The 20292-nt window shown below is 45.2% G+C and overlaps 1 protein-coding gene across 2 annotated transcripts in view; it reads left to right on the forward strand.

The window, feature by feature from the left end:
* LOC121005911 (protein MTSS 1-like) overlaps positions 1-20292 on the forward strand; it is a 136411-nt gene that overhangs the window by 42495 nt on the left and 73624 nt on the right. For both annotated transcript variants that reach the window (XM_040438740.1, XM_040438741.1), the window contains exons 2-3: positions 1970-2031; positions 15965-16038. In XM_040438740.1, coding sequence (XP_040294674.1) covers positions 1970-2031; positions 15965-16038 — 136 coding nt within the window. The remainder of the gene's footprint in view (positions 1-1969; positions 2032-15964; positions 16039-20292) is intronic.

Here is a 20292-nt window from a genome sequence, read left to right on the forward strand (position 1 = left end):
TGTCCCAATATTTATGGACCTGACTGTATATACAGCTTCACCACCAATCTTGATGTCCTAGACTTCCTGAGTGCATTTAGCGTTCAAGCGTATGGAAAGACAGCTTCCCTGGTTTAAATGGGGTTTCCAGCCAAGAAAAAAATAAATGGTATTTGTGTTCACCTCGCCGTTAATTGGCTGCAGAGGTTGGGACAGAGGTCTCTGCCCTCGTTCCTCCATTCCAGTCTGGCAAGAACTGCGGAAGCCGCTTTACTGGAATGGAGCTCGTCTGGAAAGTTGAGTGAGGGGATTTTTGCAAAAAAATTCAGCACACTGATGCTGGCCATAATAATTTTTTTTTTTCTCAATTAGGCCGGACCACCCCTTTAGGTAACTGTTATTAGCATGATTATTTTGGCACTTCATTTTACTTTTACCATGTATGACTATTTTATTTGGACCATAAGGGGTCACACCAAGAGAAAGTTATGCACTGGGAAACATCAAGCCTAAGACCCTTCCCATTCAATTCAATGGGACTGAGCTGCTCCTGGGCCACGTGACTGATAACCGTAATATCACATGACCTAGGCAAAACTGGGGAAGGCCACGGTTCTACTGAGAGTGGCGCTGCCTTCTCAAACATCTGATCAGTGGGGGTCCAACCCCCAGAGGGGAGATCATCAGTAAAAAAAAAAAATTGTTGTCAAACCTCTTTTATTAAAACTTTCCATTATAAATAAGGTCTATAAAGGACAAATACTCTGAGCAATTATACAATTTCTGCCAGTAACTGGTTTTCAGCTGTGTCTGGTACATTCATGTGACAGTATGACACCACTGCCCATCTTGGCTTTGCTTTTTTAGTATGAATCTTACAGATTGGGCAACTTCTGTTGCAATTTTCTAAGGAAATACAGAACTTATGAAACTTATTTTTGATGATGTGGGCGATAACTTGCTGGTTTTGGAATTATTTCAGGTTTGGGAGAGTATGTACAAAAATGTTTAATACTGTGACTTATATTAGCTTTAGTATCTCAACAACAGGGCCCCACCGTGAATGGAGAGCGAGCCGAACGTACGCAATTTTCTCCATTCACTGCTATGGGGCTTCCGAAAATAGCAGAGACTGGGCAGCATGCTCTTCATTCACAGCAGAGCCTGTTCCTCAGATAGGAGCAGGTCCCAGACCTGTCGATATGCCATAAACATCCAGATGGGACAACCCCCTTTAAAGATTATTTTAACAACTGTTCAGTATAGTCACTGGAAGTTAGCACGGCTTCTAACATCTAAACTCAAGTTCACATCAGCGTTCAGCCTTTCCGTTCCCCTGCTCCGTTATAGGAGCAGGAGAACGGAAAGGACGGATTCGCTGTGTAACTGAGCCAAACGGAGCTCACGGGCCCCATAGAGGAAGATTTTTGAAGCGGAGGCAAAAGTCCTGCCTGCACAATGCTGTGAGGGTATCTTCTACTGCTAGGTTGGAAGGGCACTCCAGAGGGCCACATTTTGCACACCGGGATCCCAGAGCTTTGTTTCACTTACTGAACTATAGTCCCTCCCACGGGGAGCTGCTGGGCATTGTAAACATTAGGGGTAACACAGCAGTGGCCAATGCAGAATAAGGCCTCATGGCCACATTTGGGATCCGCATCCGATCCATTTTTTATTTTTTTCTGGTCATCCGCTCTTTCATTTGTATTGGTTCAACAAAAAAATGTCATCGGTGTGCCGTCCGCTTCCTTTTGGCTTTTTGCTAATGATATTGGACACTATATGGTAGAAGAATAGCCATTTTTACTCATGGCAGGGAGAAAATTGCAGAATGTACATGGACAGTATCCGTAATTTGCAGATCCGTGTTTTGCGTGTGCTTGAGGACTAATTGCTATTAAGTTACCTCAGATGCTTGGCTGTTCTTTAACAGTTCATTCACACAGATACCTTGAATGTGTGTTTATGTACCCGTATTTTTATTTTTTAGGCCAGTTATCCGACATGGGAAGACTTCATCAGCAAGGCTATAAAGTTACAGTCCCAGCTAAGGTGAGCACATATGTATGGAATATGGAACTGCGCCCTAACATTTCATGTCTTTTACAAACTGTTTTCATGTCGGTGTGTGGTTTGGTCAGTGATGGGTTGCTAATGAGTTCTGGGAAGGAGATGTTCCTCACACACAAAGTTGTGTTACAGGCATCAAGCCGGCTGTTGAGGAAGCAATCGTCTTTTATAACACCATCATTATTACAGCGCTGTAAACGGCGGCTTCAGGCGTGCTGGTACGTCCTGTGTTATGGTGGATGCCCATAGCAATATAAGTTGGAGATGATGTAAGAACGTCACAGATTGATAAGAAATGAACGCAGTCAAGGTCCTGGAACTTCAGCAGCTTCCTGAATGTACACACGTATACACGGACACATATGTACGGACACGTATATACACTAAAATATCACTGTTCTATATATCTGCATTGTGAACCCTGGAGGTCTGTTCCAGCAGAGGAACAGACTGACGGAGTTCACTGTAACCAGAATGTATAACCGGACAAAAAATACCACATAAAGTATTTTTTGCCCGGCCAAAAACCGGCTTAAATGCTCGAAAGCAGCCGGATCCCATTATAGTGAATGGAGATGCAGCGGTGCATAGTGGTATCCGGCTATGCCAGATACAGTGAACAACGCTGATGTAAACATGCCCTTAGCTATATGCATTGAATTGCTCAAATTTTGGGGACATTGCTATTAATCAGATGTTTCCTTCAGTTCCATTGCCACAGGTGTATAAATTCCAGCCCCTAACCATGCAGCCTTTATTCCGCAGCACTTTACAGACTTTAGAATCAGGCTGTCCCCAATGGGGCTCACAAGCTAACTTCCCTATCAGTATGTCTTTGGAGTGTGGGAGGAAACCGGAGTACCCGGAGGAAACCCACGTAAACACGGGGAGAACATACAAACTCCGTGCAGATGTTATCCTTGGTCGGATTCAAACCTAGGACCCCAGTGTTAACCACTGAGCCATCGTGCTTTACAAAACACTTGTGACGGAACCCCTTGTTCTAAAGCGCTCACTGAATTCCAACGTGGTCCTGTTTAGGGCTGCAACGATTAATCGACATTATCGATAATATTCGATAACGGGATTCGTAGCAGGCAGGAGGCCGGGCGGCGTCAGCGTAACTCACTACGTCACGCGCCTGCTCCTCCCACTTTATGTATGAATGCAGGCGCATGACGTAGTGAGTTACGCTGCTGCCGCCGCCCGTCCAGCTCTCCGGCCTCCTGCTATAGTTTAATGCTAGTAAGTTAGGGTCTGGAGTGATTTTGCACTATAAATAGTTTAACATCCCCTTCTTGATAGATATGATTAGGTGAGCGGGTGTAATAGAATACAGTGACTGCACCGGGCCACGCTGCTATTACAAAACTGAAATGCCAGCCCCCACCCCTGTATTGGGGGTCATTCACAATCACTGCACAGGGACACTGTTATGAGGGGGATCTGTGGATGACACATATGTGTCATCCGCAGATCCCCCCCCCATAACAGTGCCATCCGCAGATGCCCCCATAACAGTGCCATGATTGCCACCTACAGATCCCCCCCCCCCCCCCTTCCATAACAGTGCTATCCACAGATGCCTACCCCCCTCCCCGCCTGACTGGCCACAAAGAGCCCTGACCTCAATGCCATCCAACACCTTTGGGATGATCTAAAACAGAGATTGGAGCCAGGCCCTCTTGTCCATCATCCTTGTCAGACCCCACAAATGCTCTTCTGGATCAGTGGGCAAAAATTCCCAGGTACCCTCCAAAATCTTGTAGAAAACCTTCCCAGAAGAGTGTAAGCTATTTTAGCTGCAAAGGAGGACCCAGCTCCATATCAATGTCTGTGGATTTAGAATGGGATGTCATAACCGTTCCTGTAGGTGTGGTGTGTACATGTCCTAATACTTCTGTCCATATAAAATATATATATATAGTAAAAATAAATCGTACGCTGGAAAAGAGCTTGTGTCTTACATTTACCCTGACACAGGCATTCCAGGGATCCGAACCTTACTATTTTCAGCTCATTTTCCGTCTGATGTATAGTTTTGGCTCCCTAATTAGACCGGCGGTCAGCCAGTAAAAGGCAGGGAATTCCTGTGACACCAGAATTATGGTTTGTGTAGCAGATTGACATAAGTGATGTCTCAGGAAGCAATGTAAAATTTTCTATAATTCAAAAAAATAAAATTACTGTAAGTTGTTTTTTACTGTACTTTTTCCTGGTCACATTCTGCATTTCTGTGTCCGTGAAAAACGTTCCTTCTTCTGACCCTCCTGATATCAGAGTAGCGGTTGCCCTCATGTGTTGAGTATACTGGTTTACCATGGGTTTTGTGGCCGGCTGCACACACACAGGCTTGGTTTTGTAGTCTTTACCAAGTCTATACAGTAAAGCCAGTCATGAACATAGCGTGTAGCCTGAGCCTACGCCTGCTCTTAAGCTGCTGGCATCAGGTGAGGCAATGCTGACCCTTATAAACATGGCTGTTGGTCTCCCAGTGGTCATCTGTGTGCCACCAATTTGGCAGGGAAATGTAGTATTGCACAGTGCCTGCTGAAGAGCCAGCAGCCTAGTAAGGGAATGTTCACATGTCACGATTTTACTTTTTAAGGGCTCGTGCACACTACCTCAGCGTGCTTTGCGGTACGCAAATTGTGCATCCGCACAATACGGATGCCGCCTTTGTGCGGATACAGAACGGGCCATCCATAAATGAAATGCCTATTCTTGTCGTGTGCATGAGCCCTAATTTTAACTTTTTAACAATAGGAAAATGGGTAGGGGATATCCATATGTCCCGTTAGGGCGCCTTTGTCCCTGAATGGAAGACTCATACGGTACGTGATCCGTATAGTGATCTATAGAATAGTGCTCATCAGTCTGTGCACATTACTTCTCCCCTGCCATGGAATGGTGAAGGAAGTGCAGCTGTGGAGGCAACAGTGCTTTGCATAGTGCATCAGAGTGTTATTTTAGAGTTTCCTGTTATTTGTACGCGCGTTGAGAAGACTCACATCAGCCCTGGTTCCAGGCGGGCTAGTAGTCTCTAATCCAAATACACACACTCTAGGCCCAACCTTATAGGAAGCGTAAAGGTGCCCTTAAATGCCTTGACCGAGCAAGCCATTATCGTTCCTTCCAGATAATTGCTTGCTTGTTAGGCTACTTTCACATTAGCGTTTTTTGCGGATCCATCATGGATCTGCAAAAAACGCTTCCGTTACAGTAATACAACCGCATGCATCCGTCATGAACTGATCCGGTTGTATTATCTGTAACATAGCCATGACGGATCAGTCTTGAACACCATTGAAAGTCATCGGGGGACGGATCCGTTTTCTATTGTGCCAGATTGTGTCAGAGAAAACGGATCCGTCCCCATTGACTTACATTGTGTGCCGTTTCGCTCTGCTTCGTCAGACGGACAGCAAAACGCTGCAGGCAGCGTTTTGGTGTCGGCCTCCAGAGCGGAATGGTGACTGAACTGAGGCATTCTGAGCGGATCCTTTTCCATTCAGAATGCAAACTGGTCCGTTCTGGACCACTTGTGAGAGCCCTGAACGGATCTCAAACGGAAAGCCAAAACGGCAGTGTGAAAGTAGCCTAAGTGGAGTTAAGAGCTGCATTTACATCTCCTCCACTGTAATGGCTACTACTGTCGCTCGACCTCGTACAAATGCATTGCTTCTGGGCGCTGTTCACACAGTACTCAATGATGATTTGAGGTGTCCATGTGTACGATCAGGTCACCTGATGAACGAGCCTTTCGCTCCTTCATGGGGTGATCTGGGGCACCATTACGCTGGCCAATTATCAGGAACGAGCAATCCTACTAACATTCATTCCCAATAATTGGCCCGACCATTGCCCCCTGCCCCCATTTTGGAGGAAGCCTACGTAAACACTAACGCCATGGTCAGATTTGAGGAAGCCCTGTAATAGTACGTATAATATGGGCTGGCCCTCATCATGGTAGATTACCAATTTCTAAAACACTGCCCAGTGCCAACTGTGATGGAAGGCACCAACAGACCACCTCAGGACCAGGCCTGTGTTTTCTCACCATGTGCCTTTGCATGATATTCACCTCAGGTTTTACCTGCTGCTTTTGACTTCCCTGAACCAGTTTTCGACATAAAAATCCCGTAAACAAGACAGGTCATTGGGGGATGGGCTGATCATAACTTGCGCAAAGGAAAAGTGGAGGAGTTGCCATAAGCTTTAACTAATTAAAGGGGTCCTCTGAGCTATGCCACATGACCTCGGTCATCGGTATCAGATCGGCGGGGGCCCGACACCCGCACCCCTGACAATCAGCAGTATGAGGAGACGGTGCGCACAGCATGCACGTGCCGTCTCTCGTCTCTCTTCCTGCTGCTAGGTCTATGGCAAAGCAGCGGCAAGCAGGAAGGGAGACGGCACGTGCACACTACGCATGCCGTCTCCTCATACAGCTGATCGGCCGGGTGTCGGAGCCCGCCAATCTGATATCCCGAGGATAGGTCATCAATATCAAACGCCCAGAGAAACCCTTTAAGTTTATTGGGTTCATTGGCGGATGGGATACTTAAAGTAGCCTTGGGGAAAAAAAAAATTAGTCAAGGCCTGCAGTACCACAGTGCAGCACAATATACTGCTCCAGCAGAGCCAAATACCATAGTGCAGCACAAAATACTGCTCCAGCAGAGCCAAATACCACAGTGCAGCGCAAAATACTGCTCCAGCAGAGCCAAATACCACAGTGCAGCGCAAAATACTGCTCCAGCAGAGCCAAATACCACAGTGCAGCACAATATACTGCCCCAGCAGAGCCAAATACCACAGTGCAGCACAAAATACTGCTCCAGCAGAGCCAAATACCATAGTGCAGCGCAAAATACTGCTCCAGCAGAGCCAAATACCATAGTGCAGCGCAAAATACTGCTCCAGCAGAGCCAAATACCATAGTGCAGCGCAAAATACTGCTCCAGCAGAGCCAAATACCATAGTGCAGCACAAAATACCGTCCCAGCAAAGCCAAATACCATAGTGCAGCACAAAATACCGCCCCAGCAGAGCCAAATACCATAGTGCAGCACAATATACTGCCCCAGCAGAGCCAAATACCACAGTGCAGCTCAAAATACTGCTCCAGCAGAGCCAAATACCACAGTGCAGCACAATATACTGCCCCAGCAGAGCCAAATACCACAGTGCAGCACAAAATACTGCTCCATGGAGCGCCAAATACCATAGTGCAGCACAATATACTGCCCCAGCAGAGCCAAATACCACAGTGCAGCACAAAATACCGCCCCAGCAGAGCCAAATACCACAGTGCAGCACAAAATACCGCCCCAGCAGAGCCAAATACCACAGTGCAGCACAAAATACCGTCCCAGCAAAGCTAAATACCACAGTGCAGCACAAAATACCGTCCCAGCAAAGCCAAATACCACAGTGCAGCACAAAATACTGTGCCAGCAGAGCCAAATACCACAGTGCAGCACAAAATACCGTCCCAGCAAAGCCAAATACCACAGTGCAGCACAAAATACCGTCCCAGCAAAGCCAAATACCACAGTGCAGCACAAAATACCGCCCCAGCAGAGCCAAATATCACAGTGCAGCACAATATACTGTGCCATCAGAGCCAAATACCACAGTGCAGCACCATATACTGTGCCATCAGAGCCAAATACCACAGTGCAGCACCATATACTGTGCCATCAGAGCCAAATACCACAGTGCAGCACCATATACCGCCCCAGCCGAATCAAATATCGTAGTGCAGCACAAAATGCCTCCCCAGCACAACCAAATACCACAGTGCAGCTCAAAACACTGCCCCAGCAGAACCAAATACCACAGTGCAGCTCAAAACACTGCCCCAGCAGAACCAAATACCACAGTGCAGCACGCTATACTGCCTCAGCAGAGCAAAATACCACAGTGCAGCACGCTATACTGCCTCAGCAGAGCAAAATACCACAGTGCAGCACGCTATACTGCCTCAGCAGAGCAAAATACCACAGTGCAGCACGCTATACTGCCTCAGCAGAGCAAAATACCACAGTGCAGCACGCTATACTGCCTCAGCAGAGCAAAATACCACAGTGCAGCACGCTATACTGCCTCAGCAGAGCAAAATACCACAGTGCAGCACGCTATACTGCCTCAGCAGAGCAAAATACCACAGTGCAGCACGCTATACTGCCTCAGCAGAGCAAAATACCACAGTGCAGCACGCTATACTGCCTCAGCAGAGCAAAATACCACAGTGCAGCACGCTATACTGCCTCAGCAGAGCAAAATACCACAGTGCAGCACGCTATACTGCCTCAGCAGAGCAAAATACCATAGTGCAGCACGCTATACTGCCTCAGCAGAGCAAAATACCACAGTGCAGCACGCTATACTGCCTCAGCAGAGCAAAATACCACAGTGCAGCACGCTATACTGCCTCAGCAGAGCAAAATACCACAGTGCAGCACGCTATACTGCCTCAGCAGAGCAAAATACCACAGTGCAGCACGCTATACTGCCTCAGCAGAGCAAAATACCACAGTGCAGCACGCTATACTGCCTCAGCAGAGCAAAATACCACAGTGCAGCACGCTATACTGCCTCAGCAGAGCAAAATACCACAGTGCAGCACGCTATACTGCCTCAGCAGAGCAAAATACCACAGTGCAGCACGCTATACTGCCTCAGCAGAGCCAAATACCACAGTGCAGCACGCTATACTGCCTCAGCAGAGCCAAATACCACAGTGCAGCACGCTATACTGCCTCAGCAGAGCCAAATACCACAGTGCAGCACGCTATACTGCCTCAGCAGAGCCAAATACCACAGTGCAGCACGCTATACTGCCTCAGCAGAGCAAAATACCACAGTGCAGCACGCTATACTGCCTCAGCAGAGCCAAATACCACAGTGCAGCACGCTATACTGCCTCAGCAGAGCCAAATACCACAGTGCAGCACGCTATACTGCCTCAGCAGAGCCAAATACCACAGTGCAGCACGCTATACTGCCTCAGCAGAGCCAAATACCACAGTGCAGCACGCTATACTGCCTCAGCAGAGCCAAATACCACAGTGCAGCACGCTATACTGCCTCAGCAGAGCAAAATACCACAGTGCAGCACGCTATACTGCCTCAGCAGAGCCAAATACCACAGTGCAGCACGCTATACTGCCTCAGCAGAGCCAAATACCACAGTGCAGCACGCTATACTGCCTCAGCAGAGCCAAATACCACAGTGCAGCACGCTATACTGCCTCAGCAGAGCCAAATACCACAGTGCAGCACGCTATACTGCCTCAGCAGAGCCAAATAGGTCTGTATTAGTCTTGGATAACCCCTTTAACAACTAAAATGTTAGTGAGTATGCTACAATAAATCTAATGTGGACATCTATACCTATAATAAATCAGGCCTTCTCTCTTGAAATATTGACTACAACAGATCTCCACGCCAACAGACTGGCAAAGTCTACACTGAAATGCAAACATAGATTTCTGTATAGAAAACAGGGGAGAATTTCTGGTCCGCACACAATGCCTGGGTGAGATATTCCATTCATTTTGGAATTCAAAGAAAATGTGGTTAAAAACGCCATGAAAACAGATAAATATCCTGCAAGGTCTCTAAACGTTTTTCCATCTCTGAGCTAATCCCAGTCAAGACGCTGAAGGCTGTGGGCTGTCATGGGATTCGTGTTTTGGCGGCCGGTGAATGACTTTCCGCCTGACCCACTTAATACAGTGCCTGTATCCAATAAACACTGCTAACTCTGTTAAACCATTAGTATTGTGGGGGCGCTGGTTCGTAAACATTTAGGTAAACGTGAAAACCATGCCGCTCCCCTCCCCCGCTACATAATTATTTCAGATTCAAATGCTAAATCGGTTTACCTAAGTAGACTGAAGTATTCGCACAGACTGTTCTTGAAAAAGCTGAATAAAGCAAAATGGCTGCCGGAAGAGCTCACAAAGGAGCCTCAGCCAGCTTTCCCAAAACTAAAGGGGGAGGGTTAAAAGGGTTGTGTAACAAAGCATATTCTACGTTTTTTCAGACCAGCACTTGGATCTGAATACTTCTGTAAAAATTTAGTATAGCCACTAGCCAGTGAGTTATCCACTGAAATCTATCGGTATAGCGCCACCTGCTGTTTCTTCTTTTCCTTATTTTATGTCCGTCTCAATAAGCTGGTCGAACGTGCTCAGTTTAAATCTTCAACTGCCACCAGCCATATGTTCTGTAAGAAGCTGTGGCAGTTACAGTGAAGGGAGCTGCGGCAGAAAGGACACACCCAATGAGCTGCCAGGATGAAGATAATCTAACAGAGCAATTGGAACTGTGAATGTGAAGATCTCTGGCCCCATGTGAGGTACAGGGCTGGTTCTAGCTTTGTTAGAAAGGTATCGTCATGTACTATATGGTTTATTTTTTTACATCAATCATGTCAGAACCCCTTCAAGGTTTGTGAATTCCCTTGATCAGAACGTATGTGTAGATAATAAGCCGTGCGCTTTGTCTTGGCATCTCAGTGTAGATTTTAAGCTACAGTAAAGTGATGTATTCAGTGGATCCCATTAGTAAAGCACAAAACGCGTTGTGTGAAACCTGTAAAATGTGTGTCAGTCCTGGATGCGCAGGGAGGCGAGGTGAAGGCTGTGTTTTATCTTCTTTATCTCGCACTACATGAGGGGAGTAGGTGCTGTGCGTGTGCTGGAGAGGATCACTCGTGTATAGTGCTGTGTGATGAAGTGGTGATTGGAGAAACACCAGGCATTGTCATGGGAACCCGCTTCCTATCACTGCAGACTTTGCACTGCTTAAGTAAACATGAATGTAAGGAAGGGTGGAGCTAGACCACGACTGGATTTACCGTGACACCCAGTATCACCCCTGTGTACGTGGAGATGGAGTGCAGTCGCTGAGTGATGGCCCCTGCTCCTAGAAATGCGTTGAGAACCAAATACGTATAAGATCACACGACTAGAAGAAGATGTTGTCCAGCTTTGTTCCCCTGCTCCTTATCCACACAGCAATTTGTCATGTAGGAGGCTTTGAACTCAAGTAAAGAAAAAGTTGTTCCCCTGACTTTACGTCTAAGACTTACGGTGCACGCTGAGACACCATATGTCCGCCGCCTAAAATGGCCACCACATCACTGTGATCGTTCTGAACGGAACACTTGTTTACAGGTTCTCTCACAGATTAGGACTCATGCACACAGCCGTTGCCCGGCCGTGCCCGTATTGCGGTCCGCAAACAGGAGTTCCGCAATGCACGGCCACCGGCCGTGTGCATCCCGCATATTGGATGCGGACCCACTTGAATGGGTCCAATCCGGAAGGTTGGTGCGCAACGGAAGCACTAAGGAGTGCTTCAGTGGGACAACAAAGTTGTACCGGCCATGTGCATTTCGCATTTTGTAAAAAAAAAAAAAAAAAAATGCCTTTTAATGTCCGAATAGGACATGCTCTATTTTTTACGGGGCCGTGGAACGTAACAGCGGATGCGGACAGCGCACAGTGTGCTGTCTGTATCTTTTGCAGCCCCATTGAAATGAATGGGTATGCACCTGTTCTGCAAAATTGCAGGATAGATGCGGAGCCAGAATTACGGATGTGTGAATGATCCCTAAAGGTCCCCATGATCAATTTAAAGGGGTTGTCTGGGCCCTGAGAAAAAATAAATTGTGGATGGCCAGGCACATCGTGTAAGAGTCCATTCACACGTCCGTAATTTGGGTCCGCATTCGTTCCGCAATTTGCAGACCCATTCACTTTCAATGGGGCTGGAACGAATGCAAATCCATATTTCCTGGATCCGCATCCGTTTTTTGGGGGATCCGCATCCGTTTTTTCGGGATCCGCAATTTAGTTCCTGGAAAAAATAGAACATGTCCTATTCTTGTCCGCAATTGCGGACCAGAAAAGGCATTTTCTATTATAGTGTCTGTGATGTGCGGATCCGCAAATTGCGGATCGCACATTGCAGGTGTCCGTGTTTTGCGGATCCGCAAAACACTTACGGACGTGTGAATGGACCCTAAGGTTGAGTTCACACTTCAGTTATTTGATCAGTGATTTCCATCAGTTATTGTGAGCCAAAACCAGTAGTGAAGCCTTCAGAGGCTCACAATAACTGATGGAAATCACTGATCAAATAACTGAAGTGTGAACTCAGCCTAAGGCCTCATGCACATGACCGTTGTTTTATTCCGTGTCCGTTGTTCCATTTTCCGTGATTTTCTGCGGACCAATTGACTTTCAATGGGTCCGTTAAAAACTCGGATAATGCACCATTTGTCATCCGCGTCCGTGATCCGTGTTTCCAGTCCGTCAAAAAAATATGACCTGTCCTATTTTTTTCACGGACAACGGTTCGTGGACCCATTCAAGTCAATGGGTCCGTGAAAAAACACGGAGGCACACAAGATTGTCATCCGTGTCCGTTTTTTCCCTATCATTTGCAAGGCAAACATGACTTCGATTTTTTTTATTTATTTTTTTCACTTTTCATGTCTGGTGATCCTCCAAAAATCAAGGAAGACACACGGAAACGGATCACGGAACAACGGAACAGCTTTTTGCGGACCGCAAAAAAATACTGTCGTGTGCATGAGGCCTAACAAAAATTTGTGGCGCTGGTTTATTCTCGTCTCCCCATTCCGAACACCTTCACATCTGTAAGGAGGCTAAGCAGACTGGCTATTTAGCTGGTGGACTGCCATGGTATATGTATGGCCCTCAGTAGTGCCAGTATACCAGCGGTCAGAGGGAGAATATACCCATTGTCTTATATGATCTATGGTGGATGTAACTGTAAAATCTGATGTGGTAACAATTTTGAGTGAATGCCTTTTACACGTTTGCCTTTTACACAAACCTCGTAAAAGATGCTGACTGTTAGTAGAGAAGTTGCATTTAAAGGGGGTTGTCCCTTGAAAAATATTACAGTTTTCAAACCAGCACCTGGATCTGTATTATTTTGTAATTGCATGTAATTTTGCATAGCCACTAAGCTATTCAACAAAATATATCTGTATAGCGCCACCTGCTGTTTTTTTTAAATTATTATTTCTTTGTCCAGATCAGTAAGATGGCCGCACATGCTCAGTTTCATCCTTCAACTGCCCCCTGTGTTGTGATAGGACGAGAGCTGCAGCAGAAAGGACATGCCCCTTTAGCTACAGCAGGAATAACGCACCCTCTGAGCTGCAGCAGAAAAGACACGCCCCTTTTGATCTGTCGGCTTGATATAAATCTAGCAGAGCAATTTTTGGGTAGATCTTTGGATTCGTGTGATGTACAGGGCTGGTTCTAGCTCTGTAAAAGATTATGTACTGTATGATGTCTGATTTAAATTTTTTACATTAGTCATGGAATACGGTAACACCTTTAGGCTCCATTCACACGAACGTATTTTGTTTCCGTGTCCGTTCCGTTTTTTTTTTACAGATTGGATAAGGACCCATTCATTTCAATGGGTCCGCAAAAAATGTGGACAGCACACCGTGTGTTTGCATCCGTATGTCCGTTTCGTAGCCCTGCAAAAAATAGAGTATGTCCTATTTCTGTCCCTTTTGCAGACAAGGATAGGCATTGTTACAATGGATCCGCAAAAAAAACTGATCCAAAATACTTGGATATTACTTTGTAATAAATATATTCCCAAATACCTTTCATTAGTTATTATGGCTCATTTTGTCCTATAAGTACACACAAAACCTGTCCTAATGACGCAGAAGGACAAGTTACTTCACAACACTGAGGTAAAGAGCTGCCTCCTTCTCCTCCTCTCTGCTCTGCTTGCCAGGGATTATGATCCTGAATACAGATGATAAGATCTTCAGCTGAATCTCTGCAAGAATGGAGCTAATGAGGAGACATGAAATACAGAGAGGACGAACAGGACAGACTGTGGTAATGGAGACTGCATACAAGAGCTGCTGCTCATTACCTCCACCTCACACTTCATGTCTCCTCATGAACTCCATTCCTACAGAGATTCAGCTAAGGCTCCATTCACACGTCCGCAAAATGGGTCCGCATTTTGCGGACAAGAATAGGTATTTCTATGGGGGTGACGGGCTGGTGTGTTGCGGACCCGCAACACACCACGGACGTGTGAATGTAGCCTAAAGATCATAGTAAAATGTATTCAGGACCAAGCAGAGCAGAGAGGAGGATGAGGCAGCTCTTTACCTCAGTGTTGTGATTAGGACAGGTTTTGTGTGTACTAATAGGGCTGCGGCCATTTTATTTCTCCTAACAATTGCTCCCCAGACAAAATGAGCAATTATACCTAATGAAAGGTGTTTGGGAATATATTTATAATAAAGTAATATTTAACTATTTTTCATTTTCTTAATTCCCGGAGAACCCCTTTAAATAAAATAAAAAATCCATCTAATGTTTGGCCCTCACCCCTACAATACAGTGGGCACATCAGCTGCCATGAGAACGTGGCTTGTTGTTTTGCGCTTGGTGATACGTCTTCTGGTATTATTTGTGTGTGTGATCCTCTGCCTCTAACACGTACACTCAGAAGAAGACCAGATACGTCTGAGGAGCCCTCGCTGTAAATTCTATCAGTGCTGGTAGAAGATATTTCTTCAGGACGGGGTCTTGTGTTTGTCTCCTGACTGGAACATTTCAGAGTGAGCATGTCATCGCATTATATGGGGTGTCGCCTCCTATCTGTGTAATGATGTGTGAGCGAATATATAATATATTTCTCAATAATTACTGCACCACTTTTGGGGAATACGCCAACAAGAACCCATCACATTTATCTTCTAACATTCAGAAGTATGTAAAAAAAAAAGTGAGTCCTCTGAGTAAGGCCTCATTCATACATCAGTGTGCTCATTGGGGGAGATCAGAACTGGTATAAATAAAAACTGCCATAATTGCCCATAGCAACCAATCAGATTTCACCTTTCATTTTTCAGAGCTCATTTGGAAAATGAAAGGTGGAATCTGATTAGTTGCTATGGGTAACTAAGCCAGTTTTCCTTTACACCACTTTTGATAAATCTGCCCCATTGACTTTAATGTGTGTATTCATTTATTCTGTGGGTCCATGGTGACACCAGAGGCACGCCCTAGATTTGTGAGTGATTTATGGATCCCTCATGCACATTATAGTTTATGGGTCTGTGAAAACCAGTGACCATTGGTAGGAACTGCTCTGAAAACCTATTAACAACCTGGCGGTTTCTGTGGAGAGCAAAAAAAGAACATGAACTAAACACGAATTCTTCACGATTGAACCACTGACCATCTTGTCACGGATGTCATCACGGACATATGAAAGAGACCTAAATGTTGATTTTGTGCATTCCCTAGTGAAATTTTAGATTAAAGCGGTTGTCCGGGCTTTTTCTATTGATGATCTATCATCAGGATAGGTGATCAATATCAGATTGGCGGGGGTACGGGCACAGTGTGCGCGCAGTCTCCCCATACAGCTGATCGGCGGGGGTGCTGAGTGTCAGACCCCCGCTGATCTGATATTGATGACGTATTCAGATGATAGGTCATCAGTAGAAAAAGCCTGGACAACCCCTTTAAGATATAAGGAGTATAATTATTATTGTTGTTATTGCCTTTACTATATATATATATATATATATATATATATATATATATATATATATATATACACACATACACATACACATACACATACACATACACATACACATACACATACACATACACACACACACACACACACACGCCAGTTGTATTTTTCTGTTGTGTCTCTGGAAAATGAAGCAATGGCCACTTCCTTGCCAGCGAGCTTCATCTTGGCTCGCCTTCGCCTCCTTGGCCCGGTGCTTGTATTCCGCCTGCTTTGTAATTCCTTGCACACACTAACTGCTGTCTTCTTCTTTTTCTTCTGTGTATTTCAGAACCACGACCATTGTAACGGGATCGTTTTTGGACGCTTTTCAGAAAATTGCAGATATGGCTATAAATACCAGAGGTAAATCTCGTGCTCTATTATTTCCACGCAGAATAATAAATTCCTTGTCTGCAATCATTAAAAAAATGTGGACCTTGGCCTGTCAGTGGAGTGGCTTGTTCCCCTGTGATCTGCTGGGATGTTTTTGGACTTGCTAGTCATATTACACTGGATTGGATGATGCCATACTAGTATTTTTGGTATTTCAGTGGCTTCAATATAGAAAATTGATTTGAGGACCTTAAAGGGGTTTTCTGCTTTCCTCATATTTGATGACCTATCCTCAATATCAGATTGGCGGGGGTCTGACATCCGGCACATCCACGATCAGCTGTATGAGGAGAATGCAGGGCTTGTACAAGCGCTGCGTTCTCTTCACTGTTTACCTGCTCCCCGTCAACATTGCAGCTGCAAGCAGCACTTTTTTCCAGCCGTCATGCCAGATACCGTGTTTTCTGGCAGGCTGTCCCTCTACCGGAACAGCCTGCAGGAAGATTTTACTGCATAAGTAATGCTCCTTTTTTTTTTTTTTTTTAGCACATCTTCCCCCTTGTGTTTTATTATAATTTTTTTTACATTTTACTAATAATGTGTACTTTGCAATGTCTAAGAATATGAATCACAGTTTTAATATTAGACAAACTTACTATTCTGGGGCATAGACCTCTGTAAATTTGTAGTATCCTAAATCCTGCACTAGAATTTCGTTTGTGCGCCAAACATTTGTCTGTGTGCCAAAAAATGTCTACTCTAAGTTTATGCCAACTGCAAGTTGAAGTTTCACTCCAAAAATGCGCCTTTTTTACGCACAGGGGTACATTGAGGCCACACCCCCTTTTTTTGCACACAAAGCCAGGCACCCATTGTTGGGTAAGGCATAACATGCTTAGAAAACAGTTAGTAAATGTGATGCAGGCCAGTTTTTGGTGCATTTTCAATAGTAAATCTGTCCCAGGGTGTGTGGTCACCTTTAAATGAAGTCTATTGCTCTTGAAAGACTTAGAGCCGTAGAATTCATTTAAAGGTGACCACACACCCTGGGACAGATTTACTATTGAAAATGCGCAATCACATTTACTAACTGTTTTCTAAGCATGTTATGCCAGGTTCCCTTTAACTCTCTCTAATGTACGTTGTCGTCTCGTAAGTATACAAGAAGTATAAAGACAAGCAGCGCCGGTCTTGTCTACATACATCAGCTACTAATTAGCTCTCGCAAGAAGCAGGAAAGGCATTGATGTGGTTGAAGGAAACATTTTGGTTTTCATTCGATGTATCTTGCTTCAGTGTGCTTGTTCCCAATGTGGGACCCATCCAAAGGAGAACCAGTTGTTTTCTATGGCAAAAGCATATAATGCTCTTAAAGGGAACCTGTCACTGGGATTTGGGGTATAGAGCTGAGGACATGGGTTGCTAGATGGCCGCTAGCACATCCGCAATATCCAGTCCCCATAGCTCTGTGTGCTTTTATTGTGTAAAAAACCCAATTTGATACATATGCAAATTAACCTGAGATGAGTCCTGTCCCTGAGATCCGCACCGCAATACAGAGTTCACACGGCGGTGCCCGTGTTTTGCACGGACACAGCGACCATACAGTTGTGTGAATGAGCCCTAACTCCTGGTCCAAGGAACTGGATAAAAATTTCCTCAGAAACGGATATGCTACGGATTGCACCTGTGCTCCCATGGCTTTTCTAGATGCGTCCGGGTCCAGGATCATTCCTATAGTTATGACTCCCTGGTATAAGGCTCCCAAGCAACTGTTTTTGTTAGGTTTGCAGTCTACTGATTTATGCTGGCGATGTGGGTCCGCAGAAGGTTCCCTAGGCTATCTCTTTTGGTTTTGTCCTAAAATACAGGAGTTTTGGAGAAAAATAGAGAAACGTGGACCTCCCTACTCATCTAGTCCAGGCCGGGGGATTGGTAATTCTACTAAAATGGTTGAGCAAAGAGGTGCCCACATTTCACCAGTGGGTGGATAGGGTGGATCAGATGTGACGACTTGAGATGCTGGCTGGGTGAAAGGAGAGGAAACACCATAAGTTCTTGAAATTATGGGGTGCCTGGAAAACACACCCTGGGTCGATGCCGTCATAAGTGGTTATATATCCTGGGATCAAGCCTTTCTTCCCCTCACTTTGCTCTACTAGTCATAGTTTGGCTCTTTCTGACTTGGTTATAACTATGTGTGACTTTGACATTGTGGTCAGCGTTCACCCAGGGGAGGCTGTTGTCTCCTTTATCCCCCTCTATCGCTTATATTTTGATTTATTATGTCTTATCTGTAATATTGTGTTGTATTGTCTCTGCCTCATTTTGTTGGACCTTATTCATGTTTCCTGTACCCTGAGCTAGAGCCTTGTATGTGTATATGCGTTATTCTTGCAATAAAGAGTTTTGACAGAAAAGAATTATAAATTTGGCTTCTCAAAAAAAAAAAACAGCGCCGTCCCTGTCTACAGGTTGCTTGTGGTATTGCAGTTTAGCCCTATTAAAGGTGTTTTTAAGTACTTTTATACTGATGGTCTATCCTCATGGTATGCCATTATTATCAGATGGATGGATGGAGCTGGTTACTGCAGCAGTGCGCCCATTTAATTGAGCAGTAACCATCTCCACCCACTACACCAGGGGTGAGCAACCTTAGGCACTCCAGCTGTTGTGAAAACTACAATTCCCAGCATGCTCCATTCATTTCTGTGGGAGTTCTGAGAAGAGCAGAGGAGGTATGCATGCTGGGAGTTGTAGTTTCACAACAGCTGGAGTGCCGGAGGTTGCCTACCCCTGCACTACACAATGGATGGGGCTTTGTAGTTCTGGCGCCTGAGCTACTCCTACAGCTGATCATTGTGGGTGCGGGATGTTGGACCAAATAGATCTGATATTGAGGATAGACCATCATTATAAAAAATACTGTGAAGCCCCTTAAACTTCCGTGGAGCCGAGCTGCAATACCAGAAACGGCCAAATGGACAGATGTGGCGCTGTTTGTGGAAGAAGGCAGACGTTTTTTCGAATCTTGAATGACCCCTTTAACACTTACTGTCTTTTAAGATGGCGAATGTCCTAGGCTCAAACCTGCCGTTTATGATTTCCCGTGGTTTCTTGGCGCTGTGATTTTCTAGGACATCTCCCTTTATAGGATGTTAAATCCGAGAAGTCTCTTGGTTCTCATCTTCTGGTTTATTATTACACATTAATATGAAAGTGACCTCAATAAAGGATTCCTGGAGATCGGCTGGCCTCTAGGTAACACTTTGTTATATGAAAGGCATGGGCTATAGGGGGTCATTCACATTATGTCTGTCCAGCCAGTGAAAAGCTCCTCACCATTCAGATCCAGGACATGGAGGTGTAGCTTGAGGCTCCTAGGCCCAAATGCAAAATGATGTGCCACGTGTCATTGATGATGCCTCCTGTAGCTACACACTTGCATGGATGTGAGGGGTACGCAAAGGTCGCTGCAGTCTTTTCCCATGCTCACGAATGAGTATGCTTATATTTAGTCTGTACGATTTTCCTTTTAGAGATATATTTGTATCTGTCGACTAATGTGAAAGTAGTGCTAGAACACTGCCAGCATACCAGTTTTGAAGATTTTAGAGTTTTTTCTTTTAATTGGGCCTTGCTTTTTGTTTTTTTTTCAGCAGTTTTTGTGCCATCCTATTTTTTTTAATTTTTTTTATTTTTTTGCCCTGCTTGGGAAAAAAAAAGCAAGTGCTGGTGTATGTTGCATTGTAATTGTGTTTTTTTTTTTTTTTTCGTAACAATGCTGTAACGGCATACAAGGAAATGCTCCAAACTCCGAACGGAACCTCACGAATAGCTGCTAGCAGACGAATAGGAAACGCACCCAAGCGGCTTACACTCCTAGCAATCAGTCTCTAACAGCATACAGTGAATCCCCCCAAGAACGAGACGAGGCTCTGTGTTGAGGGTCAAGCAGTGGTCAGTGACACAATCAACAAAATACAATATACCAAAACACATTGGGCTCTGCCTGTGATACAATTACCAAACATAATGGGCTAACTTAATCACTCACAGGCAGAAAACACACATTTTTCCCAAACACACAGAAAACACCTCAAAACATTACATATCCCCATAATGTATGCATCCATGGATAGCTCTGATCTGGGTGAACAACATAATCAAAAATCACCCAGATCCGAGCAGGGGTTCCCGAATTCCATGGAAGTCACATTTGGCCGACCGCAAGCATGGCTTTCCTGCCCAAAACAGTTCCACAGATTTAAGCTGTGCGGCCGG

This window comes from Bufo bufo, chromosome 6 (assembly GCF_905171765.1).
Source record: "Bufo bufo chromosome 6, aBufBuf1.1, whole genome shotgun sequence".
In the NCBI taxonomy this organism is placed as follows: Eukaryota; Metazoa; Chordata; class Amphibia; order Anura; family Bufonidae; genus Bufo; species Bufo bufo.